This window comes from Monodelphis domestica, chromosome 7 (assembly GCF_027887165.1).
Source record: "Monodelphis domestica isolate mMonDom1 chromosome 7, mMonDom1.pri, whole genome shotgun sequence".
Classification (NCBI taxonomy): Eukaryota; Metazoa; Chordata; class Mammalia; order Didelphimorphia; family Didelphidae; genus Monodelphis; species Monodelphis domestica.
The window spans coordinates 17,294,164-17,316,690 of record NC_077233.1 but is presented as its reverse complement, the minus strand read 5'-3'; the positions used below and the strand labels follow the sequence as shown (position 1 = coordinate 17,316,690).

General features: G+C 40.6%; 1 protein-coding gene across 1 annotated transcript in view; it reads left to right on the top strand.

Annotated features, from left to right (window-relative positions):
• Positions 1-4,361: 4,361 nt before the first annotated feature.
• TBX20 (T-box transcription factor 20) overlaps positions 4,362-22,527 on the top strand; it is a 59,726-nt gene continuing 41,560 nt past the window's right edge. The window contains exons 1-3 of the mRNA XM_056804275.1: positions 4,362-4,474; positions 8,951-9,109; positions 17,057-17,133. Of these exons, the coding sequence (XP_056660253.1) occupies positions 4,418-4,474; positions 8,951-9,109; positions 17,057-17,133 (293 nt within the window). The 5' untranslated portion in view covers positions 4,362-4,417. The remainder of the gene's footprint in view (positions 4,475-8,950; positions 9,110-17,056; positions 17,134-22,527) is intronic.

Here is a 22,527-nt window from a genome sequence, read left to right as displayed (position 1 = left end):
CTCCCAAAGCTATAGTTATATATTAATATTGTAGTGTTTTTTTAAACCCTTACCTTCTGCCTTAGAATCACTACTGTGTATTGTATTGATTCCAAGGCAGAAGAGTGGTAAGGTAGGCAATGGGGGTAAGTAACTTTCCCAGGGTCACACAACTAGGAAGTGTCTGAATCCAGATTTGAACCCAGGACCTCTTGGTTTGGCTCTCAATCCACTGAACCACCCAACTGCTCCAATATTGTTGCTAGACTTCGTAGCAGATGCCCACAGAGGCAGCACAGTGTAGAGGAAAGGACCCTGAATCCGGTCATCAGAAGCCACTTGTCTATGCTCTCGGTGCCTCAACTAGCTCATCTGGTGCCACTCACAGATGACTAGGGCAAACGTGCTCTGAAAACTGGAAGTGGCCACATAAACGTGCATTATCATTATTATTGCTACCTGTCTGGAAATTCATGAACATGGCAAAAATGCCAAACCAAAAGAGTGAGATCAAGTTCATGTTTGTCTTCAGTGAGGGGAAACAAAGCCAAGGTGAGAGCCTGAAAATCGCCACTTCCTCCAGGGTTCCATTTGAGACAATCTTTTCCACGCAGATGAGCCATTTATGTATAAAATGACCCCATATAGAGCTTCTCTGCTTTTATTTCCTTTTGTACTCTGTCGGGTTTGTAGACTGTGAAGTGCTACCGATATTATTATCCTGCCTATTATTAATTATTTAATTCTACATTACATGTATTATTATTATTAACTAGCTGTTGGGATCTCATTCCTGCCTAAATGGCCCCAGGACAAGTCTAGCTTGTATTCTTTTATGTTCTTTCTGCCTCTTTCTGTCTATTGTTCTTTTACGCTGACCATTCCAGCGACAGGGGTTTGTCATCAAATAAGTCTTGAGCCTTACGTAAGCTCAGCCTCAGAAGGCTCCTCGAAAGCTTCTTCAGGACCTCCCGGAGTCGTCACAAAGACAGGGTGTCCCGAACCTCATTTGGTTACCACGGATGGTCTTTGTGTCATGAGATCTTTTCTTCCGTGTCTTTTGGAGATGATGAGTATTCATTGTACCAACATCTATTTAGAAAACCAAACTAAAACATCGCTGTTCTTGAATTCTGGGAATCGCTATTAGATTGGCGTGACTGTAGGTGATGATTCTGTCTCTCCAGTTCCATGTACGGAGTTTCCAAGGGGGTATCTTGGCATTTGGGCTTTCAGTGAGTAGATAAAGGATAGGGAGTTTCCCATGTAGACTTCTAGTTTCCAACTAATGTCTTTTTTAGGTCTCCAGTAGACACTATTTTTTTGGGTTAGTCTTATTGATATTATATCATTCTGTTCATATTTTATTTTCATGGGGACCAGCTACAAATAGTCCTTGACTGAGTTGCTAGCCTATTACTTTTTTAATATGTAATATGCCATGGATCGTGGCACAGGTAGTTAAAAGAATTGCTTTTAGTAGTTGAATAAAAATATTAGGATTCAAGGCCATCCTCTGCGGGCTCATTGAGAGCAGCCGTGGGACAATTCCAGTAGCAGAAAGGATGATGGGGATGACATATACTTCATTCTATTCTCACATTCCTTTGACATCCACTGCTTGGTTTATATAGATTTTTTCATAACACGTACCTTCTTTTTTAGAATTGATACTATCTGTTCTAAGGCAGAAGAGTAGTAAGGACTTGGTAGTTGAGGTTAAGTGACTTGCCCAGGGTCACACAGCTAGGAATTGTCTGAGACCAGATTTGAACCCAGAATTTCTCATCTGTAGGCCTGCCTCTCTATCTACTGAACCACCAACTACCCCTTTGTTTAGATTTCAAAAACGTTTTGCTCAAAAACTTCTGTAGTTTGGAGGTTCTGAGAATTTGGATTGGTGACATTTTAAAAAATGTTCTTGAAGTCTTTTTTGGATGTATTTTTGGATGTATATCCTAGAGATTATGGGCAACAGTCTATGATGACGGTCCGCTTCTAGGATAGTTTATTGATTAGCATAATGCCCAGAACATAGTAGGTACTTAATAAACATTTATTGCTGGCTGGTTGAGTTCTCTAGGATATTGAGGACTGTATTTCTCCTGTGTGTATACATCTTCTTTCAGTCCATGAATGATATCAAACTTCTAATGGATAATTCTAGTGAGCAGGTCATGTCTGGTGCCAGATTATGACGGAATGAAGTAATGTAGGGCACAGTTTCTATCACTTTCTTTAATTAATATTTCTTATTACTAATAGTGTAAATTAAAGGAAGCTAGATGGTACAGTGATATTGAACCTAAGAGTCACGATGACCTGAGTTCAAATCTAGTTTTACTAGCTGAGTGAATCCAGACAAATCTCTTAACTTCTATCTGCCTCAGTTTCTTTAACTGTAAAATGAGGAAAATAATAGCACCTATTTCATAGAGCTATTGGGCAGACCAAATAAGATAATATATGTAAAAATACTAAAGCACTACTTAAATGTGAGCTATTATTATTATTATTTCCTAGTATCAGAACCACCATTATCTTATTCTTATTTTTTTCAGTGACGTCCAGATAGAAATAGTCCCCAAACAGGACTCTCTTTCTACTGCTCCTTTATATTCTGTATTCTCCAGACTATTGCACAGGTAGATAAAACACCTGCTTTTTCTTCATCCTTGCATACAGCCTTGGGACAATTCTAGTAGCAAAAAGGATGTCGGTTTAATGGATGTGTTATTTTTCTTCTTATTGAAAATAAGAGTTTGTGAAGCATAAATGAGGAAGAGAAGAGGGCGCGGATGAACCACAAATGGGAAGCTTATCTGCTCTGACTCACTGTGTTTCAATGATCGCCTCTAGGATCTTAGTAGTATCTAAACCGAAGATGCCCAGAAAGCTCGAGATTGAGTTAAGGAAGTTACGAATTTTCTCTTTAAATTGTTCTGTTTCTGTCGGTTTGCTAGGAGATGGCCATAGTAATTTCCTTAAACATTTAATGGGAAGACCTACTTATTTTTGAAGACACCAGCCAGAGTCAGATGATAGAACCATTAATCATCTCTCTATTATCTATCTACTTCGACTCTCCAATTAGCAGCTGATTGGAAACCTAAGAAGTAACAGCGATCATAATCCCCAGCCTTAAAGCAGTTTGCCAGGTACTTTCTTCATAGCCCAGAGAAACAGGTAGCTCAGTTATCTGCATAGCCGCCATTTTGAAAATAAGCCAATTGAGGTGGTGTGAAGTTCTGTGACCAGCCAACAGTGAAGCTCGAATTTGAACCCAAGTTTCTTGACCCCAGATCCAATTTTCTTTCTACTGCATTCGATAACCTTTTTCTTTACTCATTTGGAATATGGAAAGAAGCTTCAAGCCAATTAGTCAACAAACATTTCTTAAGCACTTAATAAACACACCAGCCCTGTGTTCAACTCTTGGGGATACAAAGTAAAAGGACAATCCCACTCTCAAGGCACTCTCAGTCATGGAAGAGACCACATGCAAACAAATGTGTGCCAAGGATAGGATTAGTTGGAGAAAATCTCAAAGCAAAAGCTCTAGAATGAAGGAACCCTGCCACTGATTTTAGGTGACTAGCCTGGCAGCTAAGAGAATAATGGATTGAGGTTCGGACTTGGAGTCAGGAAGACTCGAGTTCAAATTTTGATTCAGATATTTACAGATTTTGTAACCCTGGGCAAGTCGATGAATCTGCCTGCCTCAATTTTCTCATCTGGCAAATGGGGACAATAATAGTGTCTATCTTATAAGGGATTGCTATGTGAAATAAGATATATTTGTAAAGTCATTTGCAAACCTTAAAAGTTTGTGATTTAAAAGTGCTATATAATTGCTGGTTATTAGCTTATAAGTAAATAAGTTTAGAGTCTTTTAGGAGAACCCTTAAACCAGGGCTTTGTGATTTGTATTTATATAGTATAGTCAAAAAACAAACAAACAAAAATTGGACAGCTAAGAGGCCCAGTGGATTGAAAGCCAGAACCAGAGACAGGAGGTCCTGGGTTCAAATGTGACCTTAGCATGTCCCAGCTGTGTGACCCTGGGCAAGTCACTTAACCCCCATTGCCTAGCCCTTACTACTTGTCTACCTTAGAACCAAAACACAATATTGATTTTAAGATGAAAAGTAAAGGTTTTAAACAAAAACAAAACATCATTTCTCTGAGCTCAAAGTGCCCCTTCAGCCAATCACTAAATATTTATTAAATGCCTCATTCATACCAGGCACTGAGCTAGGTTTGGGGGGACCCAAAAACAAAAATGAAAGTAGCCTCCCCGGCTTCCAAAATCAGGATGTATTACAGCCTACTGGCGCGCAGGTAGAGTGTCTCACTGTGAAAGGTCTGTTCTGTGGTTTCCCCCAGGTTGTATGTGCACCCAGATTCTCCTTTTACTGGAGAGCAGCTGCTGAAACAGATGGTGTCCTTTGAAAAAGTGAAACTCACAAATAATGAACTGGATCAACACGGCCATGTAAGTGACCTGCCTGGAACAGTGCAGTTGGAAACACATCCAAATGCGAATGCCTCTTTGGAACTGATCCATCATGCTCTCTCTCTCCCCCCCCTCTCCCTCCCTCCCTCTCTCTCTCTCTCCCTCCCCCTCCCCCCCTCTCTCTTTCCTCTCTCTCTCCCCTCTTTTCCTTTTCTTCCTTCCTTCCTTCCTTCCTTCCTTCCTTCCTTCCTTCCTTCCTTCCTTCCTTCCTTCCTTCCTTCCTTCCTTCCTTCCTTCCTTCCTTCCTTCCTTCCTTCCTTCCTTCCTTCCTTCCTTCCTTCCTTCCTTCCTTCTTTCTTTCTTTCTTTCTTTCTTTCTTTCTTTCTTTCTTTCTTTCTTTCTTTCTTTCTTTCTTTCTTTCTTTCTTTCTTGTCAGGAAACCCGAGTTCAAATCCTGCCTCTGACACTTATTGCCTATGGGACCTGGGCAAGTCACTTAACTACTTTGTGGCTCAGGAAACCCCCTAAGGTCAACTGGGGGTAATAATAGCAACCTGTGTCCCAGGGTTGTTGTGAGGAGTGAGAAAATATTTGTAAAGCTCTTGGCACAGTGTAGCTCAGAATAGGTAATTAATAAATGCTTCCTTCCTCACTTCCCTCCTTCTTGCCTTCCCTCCTTCCTTCCTTCCCTCCTTCCTTTCTTCCCTCCTTCCTTCCTTCCTTCCTTCCTTCCTTCCTTCCTTCCTTCCTTCCTTCCTTCCTTCCTTCCTTCCTTCCTTCCTTCCTTCCTTCCTTCCTTCCTTCCTTCCTTCCTTCCTTCCTTCCTTCCTTCCTTCCTTCCTTCCTTCCTTCCTTCCTTCCTTCCCTCTTTCTTTCCTTCCCTCCTTCCCTCTTTCCTTGCCCATCCTCTTTGACTCTTAGCCTTGTTTTCCTAACAGTTTGCCCTCCAAGGGATCTATTGGAACTTCTAGGAGCCTGTCTGGCTATCTTTTTTTTTTTCATCAAAAACAATTTTTTTAGTTACACCTAGAAATAATTTTTGACCATTGTTTTCTGATGTTTGTGATTCAGATTCCCTCTGTCCTTCCCCTGGGTGGTAAATAGTGCTTTCCTGAAATACGTTTTCCCCTGGCTCTTTCTTCATATCATAATCATACCAGGGGAGCACAGAGGCAGTCCATTGGCTACCTATCTATCCTTTTTCTTGCCACTTGACCAACTGCTTTATCACATGTACATTTTTTGCAAACCCTCACCTTCCATCTTGGAATCAATATTGTGTATTGGTTCCAAGTCAGAAGAGTGGTGAGGGCTAGGCAATGGGGGTTAAGTGACTTGCTCAGGATCACACAGCTAGGAAGTGTCTGAGTCTAGATTTGAACCCAGGATCTTCTATCTTTAGGTCTGGCTCTCAATCCACTGAGCCACCCAGCTGTCCCCACATGTACATTTTTTTATGGGACTTTGGTACTCTTTACTGCCTACTCAGACCCACTGGGCAAGGTCTCCATTATCCTTGAGATAATATTCATTTTCAGTTCTTAGGAGACTATTGTTCCATGTGCTACAATCATAAATTACATATACTAAAGGGATAAAAGAATAATGGGAAAAATAACAAATAATAACAATATCGTGCTTTAAGTTTTGTTAAGTGCTTTGCATGTGTTATCTATTTTGAGCCTCACAACAGCAAGTACTATTATGATCCACATTTTACAGATGAGTAAACTGAGACTGAAATTGTTTAAAAGACTTACCCCACATAATACAGCTTATTAAGTGTCTAAGTTCAGCACTCTATGGACTGCACCAACCCCCTAGTTACAATATTTGAGTACAATTTTTGTTTCTCTGCTATTTTTATTTTATTTATATTTATATTTATTTTGGTTTATATTGGATGAGCCAATAGGCATCCCAGACAGCTTGTGAGATTTCTAATTAGACCATTACAATTCACAGTGAGTCAATATAAATTGTCCAGAAGAGTGGGCAGGTCCTTTGATGAATATTTTTTCTAGATCTAAGGAGGGATTTGTGACGTCTTATCCCGGAGCAAGGAGTAGGACTGTACATTTCCCAGAAGCAGATGAGTTCAGTTGAAAACAAGAAGCCATTAGCAACTTCTCCATGTGACGGATCAAGATTAATTTCAATCTAATGTCAAAGAACTTGTACTGCCTATCTGAGTTGTTCAAAAATGCTAGATACTTATGCCCCTTCTCAGGCACAATCAAAGCCCAAACATGAAACTAAACATCAGGCAAAGAAGAAAAATATGATTCTGGGCTCAGGAAATATTTTTTTCTCCATGAACTTGTGAAGATTGAATTTAGCTATCTACTGATTGTAACAATGAAGATACTTAGCTCTTCCTTTATTGTGAAGATTAAAGGTAGAGCTAAGTATCTTCATTGTTACAATCAGGAGATAGCTAAATTCAATCCTCACAAACTCTAATTATTTTGACAAATTTGAGTGACCTCTAGGGGAAAAAATTATCAAATATTCAAGCTTGGCCTGGGGATGAACAACCACTTGCAAGAGATAATTTATTTTATAATACTAATTCTCATTTATAAAGCACTTTTAAGGCTAGGCACTGTGCTTATTTGATCCTCACAGCAACCCTAACAAGTAAGTTCTATCATTACTCCCATTTTACAGTTGAGGAAACTGAGATTAAGTGATTTAGCCAAGATCAAACAACTGGTAGTTGTGTGTCTGAAGCCACATTTGAACTCAGGTTTTCTTACTTCTGGTTCAGTGCTACAACCTAACTGTCCCTTTCTAATAGAAGAGATTCTAATGATAACTTATTGGAGCATTTGCTGCTTGTATTTTTACACAATTCGACTAACTCCTCTTTCTTTTAAAAGATACTTTATTGCTCTCTCCTGTTTTTGATGCTACCATCATTTCCATGGAGATAGATGGATATTAGAACCATATACATATTTCGTACACTTGTGTACACATACATATGTGTATAATCCTTCCCCTCTCCCCTAACAAAACAGCCTCCTCTTCTAAAAAGGAAGAGAGAGGAGGGAAGCACTAACCACTCATCCACTGAGCCAGACAGTGCATGCCACGTACCATACTTCTAGCCTGCATCTTCGGCAAAAAAAGGGATGAAGATTAGTTTTCTTTCTTCTTTGGAACTAAACTTGGCCATCCCACAGCACTTAACTACCCCTAGTGCTTCTGGGTTGGGGGAAAGTTGTGATTGTCATTATTTTTTCTCCTCCTTTTAAAAATGACAGCCTAAAAGAAATAAAATAAGAAACAACAAACAAACAAAATGACAGCCTAAACAGGAAATTGTTGGGATTTGGAGCTCTGTGCCTGTGATTTCATGAGCGTGGAGAACTTTCAGGGTGACTATGGGGGAATATTAACTGAATTTTGTTAGGGGAATTTTATGGTTCTTTCCTCCCCCACCTCTAGTCATTTAACAATGATACCCATTAACGTCTCACTCTCACACCACATTCTGGTGGGGAATGGTAGCCATGGGTTCTCCAAGGCTTTGCCAGTGGAAGCCCAAGGTTAGGCTCTACCAAGCTCTGAAGGCTTCCCAAATGTACACAGCCTTGTAAAACCCATAAGCACCCAGAAAGAGGAGAAATTCTTTCCCAAGCCCTTGGCCAGGGCAGTGGGTGTTTTCAGTTGCAGCAATTCAGAACAAGTCTTCCAAAGAGTGGAGAAAAAATGCTGCCAACACAAGAAGTATCAACCCTGATGAAAGGGACCTCAGAGCCTATCCGGTCTAACCTTTTCATTCTACATGGGGAGAAACTGAAGACAGTAATTTACCAAAAGTTACCCAGGAAGTGATTGGCAGAGCTGGGCCTTGGTCTGAGGTCCTCTGACTCCCAACTCAGAACACTTTCCCAGTGGGTCATTCAATAAACATTTATTAAGCACCTAAAGAGTGAGATGGTGCCAGAAAACACCCATCCTTGTACATTTAGGGTGGTTACAAATCCAAATAGTTAGTGTACAATTAAAAGAGCAATGGAATTTGGAGGCCAGGGGCTTGGGTTCAAAACCCGAGTCAGTTGTTAGAGTCAGTCTGTTAACCATCTTGGACCTATCTTTTTATTTTTATTTTTTATTTTTGGAAAATTTTATTTAATTAGTTAATTTATGGACCTATCTTTTTAGACCTCAATTTCCTCAACTGTAAAATCAGGGGATTGGCGTAGATAATCTCATCACCAACCTGGATGCAACTTACAAAGACCATCCACTAAATTTCAGAGATGTTCAGATAGATTTGGGTTTGGAGGAAGTGTGTAGACTGATGACATGCAGTTAAATATCCCACTGAAACTTGGACACATTATCTTACAGCTCCAAACCTGTGCCCTCTAAGACGGCAGCTTTGGCTCTCTTAAGCTATTCCAACACATCTTTAGTTTACATTTTGCCCATATTAATTCATATAAGTCTGGTTGAAATGGGTGGGACTGTCACTTTAAGCCCATGCTTTCTTCTTCTTTTTAGATTATTCTGAACTCGATGCACAAATACCAGCCCAGGGTGCACATCATCAAGAAGAAGGACCACACCGCTTCCCTGCTCAATCTGAAGTCCGAAGAGTTCAGGACGTTTATCTTCCCTGAGACTGTTTTCACAGCTGTCACTGCCTACCAGAATCAGCTGGTAAGTCGGCGCTGTGCCTATTTGCTACCGCCCAGGAGCACGCTACTGTGCTTTGGAGCTGGACTTCCTTACACTAGAAATGGAGGAGTTACAGGAAAATAATGAGGGGCCGGGACCGCCAACTTGGAGCCAGCAGCTTGCAGGACCCTGGATTTTGGGTCTTCGAATTGAACCCATTCAACCCATAGCTAAAAAAAATTTCTCCTTTATGTCCTCAAGAAACCATTATCCAACCTTTGCCTGACGGCTTCCAATGAAGCTGGACCTTCTCCTTTTCAACAAGGCCCACTCCATTTTTGTATTTCAAGTTCATCCTTCTTGTTAGGTTATTATCTCATTTGATCCATGTAACAACTCTGAGAATTGGGTTGTTATGTGGATCAAATGAAATAATATTTATAAAACATTTTGCAAACCTTAAAGTGCTCTCTAATGGAATTATCATCACCATCTTCATTATCATCATCCAGGAGGAGATGCTATTATGATCCCTATTTTACAGTTTAGGAAACTGAGGCAAACTAAGATTAAGCAATTTCCCTACAGTCCCACAGCCAATGTGTGTCAGGGGCTGGTTTTGAACTTGGGTAATCATAATTGTCTTTCCAGGGACTCTCTTTCCCAGCTTCCCATGTTCCTCCTCACATTACATCCTAAGATAGGGAGGATATAAGTTTTGTGTAGCCCCGCCTCTTGCTCTCTCTTCTCCTGCAAATGTGGCTGTGGCGGTGGGGTGAGGTGACAGGCAGGAGAATTTTATTCAGGTTTTTACTTTTGTTCTTTTTATTTTCTTCTACTTCAAGTGATTATTAGTAAACCTTATCAAATATGATACTTGGCGTTATTGGACATTCATTTCAATTTTACAAGCACAAGTCTTTTCCTGACTAGGTCCAGTGTTCTAAGCCCTATGGTACCACTTTGCCGCTCCCAAATAAGCCTCGATTCCTATGAAAAAAAGAGTCAAAATGAAGAAAAAAGAGAATAACATTTAACATTTCTTACTAGGCCCCCTTCAATTTCTTTTAGGCTCTGGGCAACTGAGTGCCTCTTTTCATGATTCCTATAAACAAAATTAAAGTTCCCAATAGAAACTCTGAAATTGCTTCTAATTTATTGTATGCCAGCAGTTTTATTTATGAGCAATAAAAATGGAAACCTTTTTTGCCATTTCTCCCCTGGCTTCGGCCAGGGGCTAATTACATTTGTGTTCATTATTAGATAAGAGTTAAATACATTACACTTTCAACAAACTATCTCATAATTTAAGATGTAAAGGTCATGCATTTGTTTGAACAGTCAAACCACTGCTGTGGAGTTGAAGCATAGGTTAAGTTTCATTTTTTAATGCTTTGGGGGAGACGTTCTCTTGATGGGCGGTGAGACGTCTCTGGGAAGGAAGCTTACCTTCCTTAGGATGGCATTAATACCTGCAAGCCCTACCCAGATCTTGGAGATAGTAAAAGGACACTTACTTATGATAGTAAGAGGGGAAAGCCTGCAGTTGTTTGATTGAATTGTATTACTATCTTTCCTGAAGTTCTTGAGGTTCTAAGGTTCTCAGGACTCTGGGAGCCCATCGGAGAACCTCCAAAGACAGATGGCACAAGGAGTGGAGAGGGTTGGCCAATCCTCAACAATCGGTAATCAGTAGAGTGGTCTCAGTTTTCTCCACCATCCCTTTTCTTTCTAGACTCCAGATTCTTCCATTTAAAAAAAAAAAAGCACCTGCCCCTGTAGTTATCACATTCCCCTCCCACTCCATGCACTTGTATTCTCTGTGTGTTACATCCTGCCATGGCCCCAGTGCTTCCCCTTTTTATGAGTTCAATCATAGAATTCTGGGTCTGAATTATCTTATAAAGTGAAGCTATGTACACATGCCTGTACCCATGGAGCAGTTAAGCACATTGGATAGAGCCCTTGGACCGGAGTCAAGAAGACTCAACTTTCTGAGTTCAAATCTAATCTTGGACACTTACTAGCTGTGTGACCTTGGGCAAGTCACTTAACTCTATTAACCTCAGTTCCTCAACTGTAAAATGAGCTGGAGAAGTAAATAGCCAACCACTCCAGTATCTTTGCCAAGAAAATCCCAAATGGTACCACAGAGTCAGATACGACTGAGAAATGACTAAATAACAAACGCACATGGTTTAAAGGGCCGGGGATGCTAACCATCACATTAATGTTCTACCAAGAAAATTCTTCCTCTGAACTCTAGTCATATCAAATTGTAAAGATCAAACATCAATAATTAGAATAGCATCTTGTGTTTCCACACTATTTTGTTTGTTTTTGTGAGTGTGAAGATGTAGTTTGCTAAAGAAATTCATTTGTGGGAACAACTCGGTAGCACAGTAGATAGAGCACCAGGACTGGAATTGGGAGGACTTAGATTCAGATTTGGCCTAAGACATTCTCTAAGCTGTGTGACCCTGGACAATTCACCTACCCCCAAATACCAGAACTGATACTAAGTCAGAAGGTAAAGGTTTGAAATAAAATAAGAAAATCATTTGTAAAAGTCCATCTGTTTCCTTCTCATATTTTCATCAAGGATACCCTCTCTCTCTCTCTCTCTCTCTCTCTCTCTCTCTCTCTCTCTCTCTCTCTCTATATATATATATATATATATATATATATATATATATGTATATATATGTATATATATATATGTGAATCATTCTCATAAAGATTTTTATAGAAATGAGAAAGTATATGAGGAGTTATTAATGTCCTGATGACCCCCCTTTTTATAATAATATCCATTATTTTTTTCATTGGTTTAGTATTCTCTCCTGTTTCAATTACTTTGAAAATTGATCCATTGAGGCTATTAGACTTTCATCACCTCCTGACAGGTCTTTCTTCTAGACCAAATAGTCTTCCAATCTTCACCTTCTTTCTTACTCTTCCTATTGCCTCCCATCAATGATTGGTGTGGGTATAGAGTCTAAATGCAATGGTTTGATTTTTATTGATGTCGAAGATAGTTTGCTAAAGGGCATCCATTATTTTTTTTTGTCTGTTTGGTATTGTCCTTCTAGTTTCATCTATAAATACTCTTCTGATAATTTGGCTTAATCATGTCTTATAAAAATATTTGGAAGTTCACTTTCCTCTTCTCTGTTTGACGCTTTGTCAAACAATTACTACTCATGAATTTCCACTGCATTCTTCTAACAATGGTTTGAATTTGAGTTTATATCCTAAACTAGGTCTTTGGCTGCTAGGTGTCTCCACTTAGGAAGAAAGTCAAGAGTTTGCTGTACACATTGTTTTCTTGATTCATTTGGCCTCCCTCTTGTGTCCATTGCTTTCCATCAATGAAACTTCTATGTTGTTATTCATTCATTTCAATCTGGCCCAACTCTTTGTGACCCCATTTGGAGTTTTCTTGGCAAAGATAATGGAGTATTTTGCCATTTCCTTCTCCAGCTCATTTTACAGATGAGGAAACCGAGTCAAATAGGGCTTAAATGACTAGTTTAGGATCACACAATTAATGACAGTAGTTACTGTTAATATTTTCCTTGTTTCATTTCTCATTTTGTGAATATTCTTTTTTAATGGATCAGTTATGAACTGTTATAACTTCTTTTTCCTCTCTCTCTCTCTCTCTCTCTCTCTCTCTCTGTCTCTCTGTCTCTCTGTCTCTCTGTCTCTCTGTCTCTCTCTCTCTCTCTCTCTCTCTCTCTCTCTCTCTCTCTGTCTCTCTCTGTGTGTCTCTCTCTGTCTTTCAATAATCCTTACCTTCCATCTTAAAATAAATTCTATATATTGGTTTTAAGCCAGAAGAGCAATAAGGACAAGGCAGTGGGAATTAAGTGACTTGCTCAGGGACACCTTGCTAGGAAGTATCTGAGATCAGATTTGAAACCAGGACCTCCCGTCTCCAGACCTGGCTTTCCATCCATTGAGCCACCCAGCTGCCCCCTTTTCTTCATCTCCCTCTCAAAGTGATGTTGATTTTGATATTGCTTTGACCACAGTCTGCCCCTGGAGAGGTTGTTTCACGGATGATTTCTACTTTGGTAATGAATCATTTCCTGTCTTTTAAGATAAGCTCTTTTAATGCTCACAAAGCCCAGCGCCTTCTCACTTTTTTCTTGCAGAACACATTCATCATCTTTAGGGCCGAGGCTTCTTAGCAGTCCACTAGCCTTTGACCTCTTTCGTGTTTTAATTCCAAACTAGATTATCCAACAAATCTCTTCCTCTCCTCCTCCATACACAACTTTGCTTTAAAGTTGGCATGCCTTTGAGGATCTTGTCAGATCCTTCTTCGGCTTTCTCTAAGCCCTCACTCTTTGCAAGGGCTGCTGCTGCAGAAGCCAGAAGTGCCTTTCTGGTGGTCCTTTTCTGGTGGTCATCCTGAGCACTGCTGGGTAAGAGGATCAAGTGGTCTGTCGAATGGTGTTTCTCGTTGTCTTTGCTCACACAAAGCCACTATTTTGCCCATTCCTGTTTTTGCTCTTCCAAGGACAATCTGTGAATCATCCTTTCATTTAGCCGCAACTCCTTTAGGTCCTTTGGCCTCAGTATAATTCAATTTCATCTGATAAAGATTTATGAAGTGCCTCCTTTGTGTTGGGCACCGTGCAAAGGGCTGGACGTCAACAATAAAGAAGAAAACAGTCTCTACCCTCAAGGAGGACACATTATTTTGAGGGAGAGGATGTGTCATACATATCATGTACACAAGTAAATATGAAATGGATGCAAAGCAATGTAAGGTCATTTTTAACCCCTTACCTTCTGTCTTAGAATCAATACTGGGTACTGGTTCCAAGGCAGAAGAATGGTAAGGGCTGGGCAATGGGGGTTAAGTGACTTGCCCAAGGTCACACAGGAAAAGTCTGAGGCCAGATTTGAACCCAGGATCTCCCATCTCTGGGGCTGACTCTCAATCCTCTGAGTTACTCAGCTGACCACTGCAATTTAATTTTTTAAAAAGGGAGAGAGAGGCTGTTAATAACTGGGAGAATGAGGAAAAGCCTGAAATAAGAGGTGGCCTCTGAACTGTGATGAGAAGGAAGCTGAAGATTCTCTGAGGTGAAGGTGGGGAGGGAGTAGCAAAAGCCTAGAGGTAGGAGATGAATTGCTAACTCATAGAACATACAGTGGACAAATAGGACTTCTTAATCTGAAGGCCACAAATTTGCTTTTAGAATATTTTGGTATCATTTAAAAATAGATTAGATTGATTATATAAAATATATTTGATTAATATTTGATTATTTTAGAATATTATATTAGATAAATAAAAAATTTTAAATCTAAATAAAATCAGATAAATAAAATATTAGAATATTTTAGAATATTTTGGTATCATTTAAAAATAGATTAGATTGATTATATACAATATATTTGATTAATATTTGATATTAAAATAGATGTGATTATATAAACCTATTTGATTAAGATTTTATATTAAATATATATTTGAATGATTATAGAAAATATATTTGATTAATATTTAATATCAAATATATCTGATTATGTAAGCATATAGGATTAATATTTGATATTAAAATGGATTTGCTAGGTGGTTCATTGGATTGAAAGCCAGACCTAGAGATGGGAGGTCATAAGTTCGAATCTGGCCTCAGACACTTCCTAGATGAGTGACCTTAGACAAGTCACTTCACCCTCTTTGCCTAGGCCTTACCTCTCTTCTGCCTTGGAACCAATACATTCTATTGATTCTAGGATGGAAGTGAGGGCTTAAAAATAAATAAACAAAAATACAATATATTTGATCCCCTTGGAAATCCTCCACACTTTATTTTGTGCATTTAAAAGTTTTTTCTGAGAGGGGTCTGTAGGCTTCACCAGACTGTCCCCCCAAGGGGTCCATGGCACACTGACTTGGAAGGTGGACCTCATTGTAACAGAAAATGTAAGAGGGGAGAAGGATATGACCTAACCCTGGGAAAGTGATTCCCTTAGGAGCAAAAGTGCCTCTATTTCTCTATTTTGGTTCTCCCAGTAGGTGTCAGATAAGGATTTCACATGTATAGCACCAACAATTAAATGAATGTTTCCTGATGGTCTGGAGTGCCAGACCTGGAGTCAGGAGGTCCTGGGTTCAAATCTAGCCTTAGGTACTTCCCAGCTGTGTGACTCCCAGCAAATCACTTAATCCCATTTGCCTAGCCTTTGCCCTTCTCTCTTAAGAGAAAGTAAGGATTTTTTAAAATATAAAGGACTTCCAGACACTTTATCTAAACTCTTTCCTTCCATCTTCACAATAACTCGGTAAAGTTGATATTATTGTTCTCCACATTTTACAGATGGAGAAACTGAGGCTGAGAGACGTTCACTTACTAGCTAGGAAGTATTCAAAGCATGATTTCCAACTCGGGGCTTCCTAAATTGAATTCCTTTTATCTAGTTTGTCCTTGAGTTTGACTGGCTTGGCTTACAGTCTGAGGATGCTGGAGTTTCCGCTTTGCCTGGGGTTAGAGATCACCACAATGTGTTTCTCCCTAAAGTCTGCTCTTATGTCTCTTCATCCACTGGGAAGGCCCTTGGCTTTTTCAAAGCCAATTCAGTCAGTGGAGTAAAAGATTTTAGAGATTCCAGCGAACCAGAAGTAGCTTTGAGTAGGGTGCTGTACGATTTAAATCAATATCCAATACCTCCAAGTATTCTACTTTGTAAGACTTATTAATATTCACTTGGAGTAGAGGAAATACAAGGAACAAAAGCAAAAAAACCCGAGTAAAGAGAAGTTTTCCCAACCACGTTAGAGGGAGAAAAGGGAGCGGGGAGGGGGATACAGAAACTTTATCTCCAAAACGTAAGGACGTAAGGTGAGGACAGAAGTGGGATTCTGGGAAATGGAGTCCTAGGGTACAAAATTCTTTTTTAAAAGTTCATTTATTTAATTAATTAATTCAGAATATTTTTCCATGGTTACAGGAATCATGTTCTTTCCCTCCCCTCTTCCTACCCCCCTTCCATAGCCAATGAGCAATTCCACTGGGTTTTACATGTGTCATTGATCAAGAACTAATTCCATATTACTGATATTTGCACCAGGGTGATCGTTTAGAGTCTACATCCCCCATCACATCCTCATTGACCCATGTGATCAAGCTGTTGTTTTTCTTCTGTATTTCTCTTCCCACAATTCTTTCTCTGGACATGGAGAGCGTTCTTTCTTATAAGTCTGGGGTACAAAATTCTAATTGCACAGCCCAGTCCATTAACGGAGTGTGCTAAGGTCCAGAGGAAGCTGAAGCCTAGTGAGGAGAGATGAGTTCTTTGGATGTGGTGGCCCCCAAAGCAAAGAAAAACACAAAATGATACCTGGTCCTTTAAGCTTTCCTCTGACTTCTACTGTAAAGTAGGAAGCCTTTATTAAGTGTCCGAGAAGAAGCCAGGCAGAGTAAACAGAGAACTGGCTTTGGGACCAGGGAGGCCCTGAGTTCAAGTTCTGCCTCTCTACTTGCTGGTGCTCTTGCATGTTCTCTATGAGTATACATGACAGAGAAGGTATTTCCTTGCATGGGTAGAGGGATTTCCCTCATCTGGGAATTCCTGATATCAGTGAAGTCTCAAGCCCAGTCCATGCTCTTTACCATGAACTGCTAGATGCCCAGGATACAAAGACAAATATTAAACAATCCTAGCCCTCAAGGAACTTTCATTCTGTTGTGGGAAATGACATAGATATACTCTCAAATGAAAGATATACAAGAGAAACAATATTTGTTGAATGAATGAATAAATAGTAAGTGAAAATAAATGAATGAATATTAAATGGATAAATAGTCAAATCAATAAAATCTTTTCCTTCCAGAAAGGTCACTTTTGAGTGGGAGAGGTGGGGAGAAACCCAATCTAAAGCATGTGGAGCTTCCAAGTCCAGGCAGAGCAGACCCTCTAATGCCTTAATCCTCATCATGATGCCATGGTGTATTCTTTCATTTCCAGATAACCAAGCTGAAAATTGACAGCAATCCATTTGCCAAGGGTTTCCGAGACTCCTCCAGGCTCACTGATATTGAAAGGTATGAAGGTTTTCTGTTTACTTTCCTGGAAGATAAGCTACAGAGAAAAGAAAGTTGGTAGGGAAGCTCTACTTTCAACTACAAAGCCGCTGTACATTTTTCCCATAATCTACCCGCCAGTGGTCTCTCTGTTCCCCTTGAAGCTCCTTCTCCACCTCTTTGGGCTGTAAGCCCTATAGATAGGAAACTGCTTTGAATCTTGACAGCTGCCCTAGTGGGATCTGTAACAGGAACAGCTTTCAGAGTGAGCTTCTTCGGGGGGTTACTTTGATGGTTGGGAAATTCCTTCCATCGCATAAAGCAGGGCTGCCCTTATAATCACCCGGCTCAGTCCTGCTGATGACAGCGAAGCTCCATCTCAGGAAAGAGGTGATATGCAAAGACCAGGAATCTGGACATTCCTCTGCCTCCTGGGGTCTGTTTATTGATGAAAAGAAAGTGTGGGAAGGAAAGAGGGCAACAGGCAGAGAGGTGCAGGGTGAAGGCGTTGGACTCCCAGCTCTACTCTTTACTGTTTGTGAGCTCAGGCCAGTCACTGGGAGGTCCACTCTGGATCTTCATTTCTGCACCTATAACATGGCGGAGTTGGACTGGATGGCCACTTGGTTTTTACTTAAATTTTTTTTCAGTTACATGTAGAAACAATTTTGAAAAACAATCATTATCTGACTATTTTGTAATCTTGATTCTGTCCTTTCTTTGCGTCTCCCTTCCAAGATGGCAAATAGTCCAATGAAGGTTATACAAGTGCTGTCATGCAGTATGTTAGATGGCCATTTACAATCCCTTCTAGTTCTAAATCGATGATCCTTTGGGGACCTGAAATGCTATACCCACCCTCTCATTTAAGGGTTCTTCAGAGTTGAGTTTGCTTCGTGGGGTCTTTATGTTTAATGGTAGAGGTCCTAGATTTTAAGATTCGCACCATCTGTGAAGCTATAACTTCATCTTTTGCCTTTTTTTCTTTTTCTTCTTTTTTTAAAAATTAAAACCCTCACCTTCCATCTTGGAGTCAATACTGTGTATTGGCTCCAAGGCAGAAGAGTGGTAAGGGCTAGGCAATGGGGGTCAAGTGACTTGCCCAGGGTCACACAGCTGGGAAGTGTCTGAGGCCAGATTTGAACCTAGGACCTCCCATCTCTAAGCCTGGCTCTCAATCCACTGAGCCACCCAGCTTCCCCCTTCCTTGTTTTCTTTTTAACCCTTTATCTTCCACCTTATGATCAATATTAAGTATTGGTTTCAAGTTAGTAGATTGATCAGGATTAGGCAATTGGGGTTAAGTGACTTGTCCAAAGTCACACAGCTAGGAAATATCTGAATCCACATTTGAGCCCAGTCTTCCCATCTCTAGAACTGGCTCCCAACCCAATGAGTCACCCAGTGCCCCCTTCTCCCTTGTTTTTGTGCCTGTGCTCTTTGATTAGGCTGGTTTGCTTAGTCAAGGCAAATCCACTGAATTATGTGGTGGTTAACAGATATTTTTAATGGGACATTCAATCCCAGAAACACAGACATCTTCGTCATGACCTCCCAACCAAACCTTTGCTTCTAATGCCCAGTAGGTAGGTCATAAATTCTTTCAATGCATAAGGAGTCTCAGCACATTTTTAAGACAACAGAAAACATCTGTTTGTCCAGATTCTATTCCTGTTCTCACTCAATTCAATTTAACAAACACTTATTGAGCACCCCCAGATCTAAAGAGAATAGAAGAGCCAATGGGAATGCTCTCCCGAGATGCACTGGCATGAGCAGCCCATTCTCCAAGGGGGACTTGCTAGTCAGTGGGAACACTAGGACAAAGCCAGAGTATGCAATGTTCACCCAGATAAGTATATACAAATTCAATAGAAAGGAGTTTCAAAAGGTAGTGAGCATTAACGATCCAGTCCAGTAAGCATTTATTGAATACCTACTCAATATGCGGCATCAATGTGGAGGGGATAAGGAAGGACCTGTGTAGGAGGTGGCAGCTGAGCTCTGGTTTTTCAACCTTTTTCCTTCTTTTATTGTTTTTTTATTCTGAATTTAACAAGCCCTAACATGAAGCAGGCATTTCCATATATGTGATAGAACAGAAGGATATTGGAGGTGAAAATGTGAATCTTCATTATTTAGGGCTTGCTTTTCTTTCTAAGTATATAATATTGAAAAGACATCTTGCTGGGCTCTAATTCCTTCTGGCTTTCCTCTTTTCTTTTCATTTTTGGGAGTTTGGGAACACTATCCCTATCTCTTTCCTTCCCACCATTCCCCTCAATGAAAGGAAGGAAGGAAGGAAGAAAGGAAGGAAGGAAGGAAGGAAGGAAGGAAGGAAGGAAGGAAGGAAGGAAGGAAGAGACAGATAGAGAGATAGAGAAAGAGACAGAGAGAGACAAAGAGAGAAAGAGAGAGAAGGAAGGAAGAAAGGAAGGAGGGAGGGGAAAAAAGGAGGGAGGCAAGGAAGGAGGGAAGAGAGAGGGAGGTAAGGAAGAAAGGAAGGGAGACAAAGAGAGAGAAAGATAAAGAGAGAAAGGAAGGAAGGAAGGAAGAGAGAGAGAGAGACAGAGACAGAGGCAAAGAGAGAGACAGAATGAAAGAGAGAAAAAAGAAAGAAAGAGGGAGGAAGGAGGGTAGGAAGGAAGGGAGGGAGAGAGGAAGATAGGGAATAAAGAAAGGAAGGAAGAGATACAAAGAGAGAAAAATAGAGGAAGGAAGAGGAAAAGAGAGAGGCAGAGACAGAGACAAAGAGAGACAGAACAAGAGAAAGAGGGGGAAGAAAGGAAGGGAGGGAGAGAAAGAGAGAAAGAGAGAAAGAAAGAAAGAGAGAGAGAGAGAGAGAGAGAGAGAGAGAGAGAGAGAGGGAGGAAGGGAGGAAGGGAGGAAGGAAGGAAGGAAGGAAGGAAGGAAGGAAGGAAGGAAGGAAGGAAGAGAGAAAGAAAGAAATAGAGAAAGAAAGAAAGAAAGAAAGAAAGAAAGAAAGAAAGAAAGAAAGAAAGAAAGAAAGAAAGAAAGAAAGAAAGAAAGAAAGAAAGAAAGAAAGAAAGAAAGAAAGAAAGAAAGAAAGAAAAAACACAGGAAGGAAGGAAGATAAAGAGAGGCAGAGACAGATAAAGAGATAGAATGAGAGAAAGAGAAAAAGAGAGAAAGAAAGTAAAGAAGGAGGGAGGGAAGGAAGGAAATCCATATAAATCAAGCCAAATACATCCTTATATTTTCCTTGTCCAAAAATATGTATCTCATTCTGTGTCTTGAATCTATAACCTTTCTGTCAGGGGGTGAGTAACATGCTTCATTGCCAGGCTTTTGGAATCATGGTTGGTCGTTGTCTGGATTGTTGCTTGAAGATCTTTCTAAGTTCTTTTTTCTTTTCGTTGTTGTTTTTGTATACATTATTCTCCCGTTTCTGCTGAGCTGTGTTTTAGGCAAGGAAGGGACACGTTCCAGACAATGATGGCCATTTGGGCAAAGGTCTGGCTCATCCAACAGATTGATGAGCTTTTGCTTATGAGACGGGGTGGCGATGGCCCCTCTATTCAACAATTCACCAAACATTCATCAGCTGATATGCTGTATTCCAAGAATTCTTTCTCCTCTTCCTTCTTTTCCTCCTCCTTCTCTTATGCCTCCCTAATAGGGCCTGGCGTAAAACAGGAGCTTAGATGTTGCTGGCTGATTATTGATTAGTTATTGCAAGGAATGTGGTATCCTAGAGAAAAACTAAGTGTAATTTAAAGTGAGGAAATGCAAGCTGTTCTAATTGAAACATTCAGGTGTATTTTGAAATTTGTAAGGAATAAAGCTGCCACTCTAAAGACAGTTAACTGGCCTAGAATCCCATTGAACTGACTTGGAGTGGGGGCAAATGCAGTTGAACTAATAGGGACAAGTTTTCAGAAGCAAGTGGTGTGTGCGTGTATATTATATCTAAGGTGGTTAAGACCAGATGTCTTGGATTGGAGATGCAGATTGATGGAAGGTCATTAGGGCTGGTATGCTGGCAGTATGGGAGGGAATGAGTGCTAGGATCATAGATTTAGAATGGGTAAGGGACCCGAGAAGTCATCCTGTCTGACCCTTCATTTTTTAGATGTAGAAATTGAGACTCAAGACAGTGACTTGCCCAAGGTATCACAGGTGCTTAGGAGGAAAGCTGAGATTCGAATTCAAGATCTGGGGCTCCAGAACCAGTATTCTTTCCATTTAGTACCACCAACTCCTTAGGCTTGCTAAAGTAACAAAGCTGATGGAGTTACCTTATCCTGAAGTTCTAAATGCAATTCATCCTCATTCCCACATACTCAGATTCTTCTTTTCTCTAACTACTGCCATTGTGGTCATCAGAGCCCTTAATCCCTCCCTCACTGCCTGCCTACACTTCAGGCATTACTGCTCAAGCAGCCTTGATATTCCTAACTCTGTGCTCATCGCATCTACCTGGTCCCCCCAACCTCTGCCTTCTCTATGGTCTACTTCATATCAGTGTAGCCTGGTGGATGGATACACAGGACTGGGGTGGAGTGGGAGAAGTCAGCAATTGGGGGGATTGGTAGAGAGGATGGGTAGGGAGGCAAAGGAGCCAGTCACAGGTGACCAGATGTTGGCAAGGGAAAGTGGGCGAGCTGAGTAAAACATCAGAGTTTTCTACAGAAAGGCAGAGAAATGGGTGGGCATTTAAGGCCAAGAGCCGGAGGAAGTTGGCAATGTGAAGCTTGGCTTGGTTGTGGGAAAGTCAATGGAGGATGTAGAGGGTGAGCAGGTGCAGGGACATCAGGTAAGGGCTGAGACCCAAAGGCTCCTCGCTGGATAACGTCTTGGGCTAGATAATGTCGATCTTGGGATGGGGGAAATTATGGGAGTGTAGGGACTGCTACACCTTCTTCTCCATCTTCTTCTCCAGCATCTAGCTTGGAGCTCTGAGGCAGTAGGCACAACACAATAAATATGTATGGAATGAATGAATGAATGAATGAATGAACGAATCTATAAGGATATAAATGCAGACATCTCCTTTGTGCTGTCTAGTCCTGCCACACCCAAAGCATCTTTGGTGCTATAAAGCGTTTCAGCCATGGGGGACGTGAATTGACTTAAATCTAATGGACTTCTTGTTGGGCATAAAGAGCTGGGATAGCTGAACCTTCCACACATCAACCAAGTGACTAACAAACATTTAAGGCATCTTACGTGCCAGGGGCTGGGAATAAGAAGGCAAAAACAAAGCAGCCCCTGTAAACGTGTCCATATTTTAGTACACAAAACATAGCCACAAGACATGTATAGGGAACAAATCTGGGCATCCAGACATGGGAAAGCTGTGGTGTGAGAGGCAGGATGAACACGCAGAGACCCAGTGGAGAATAGGCAAGTCCTACCATTTAACGGATATATGAAACGTGTCTTTACAGTATT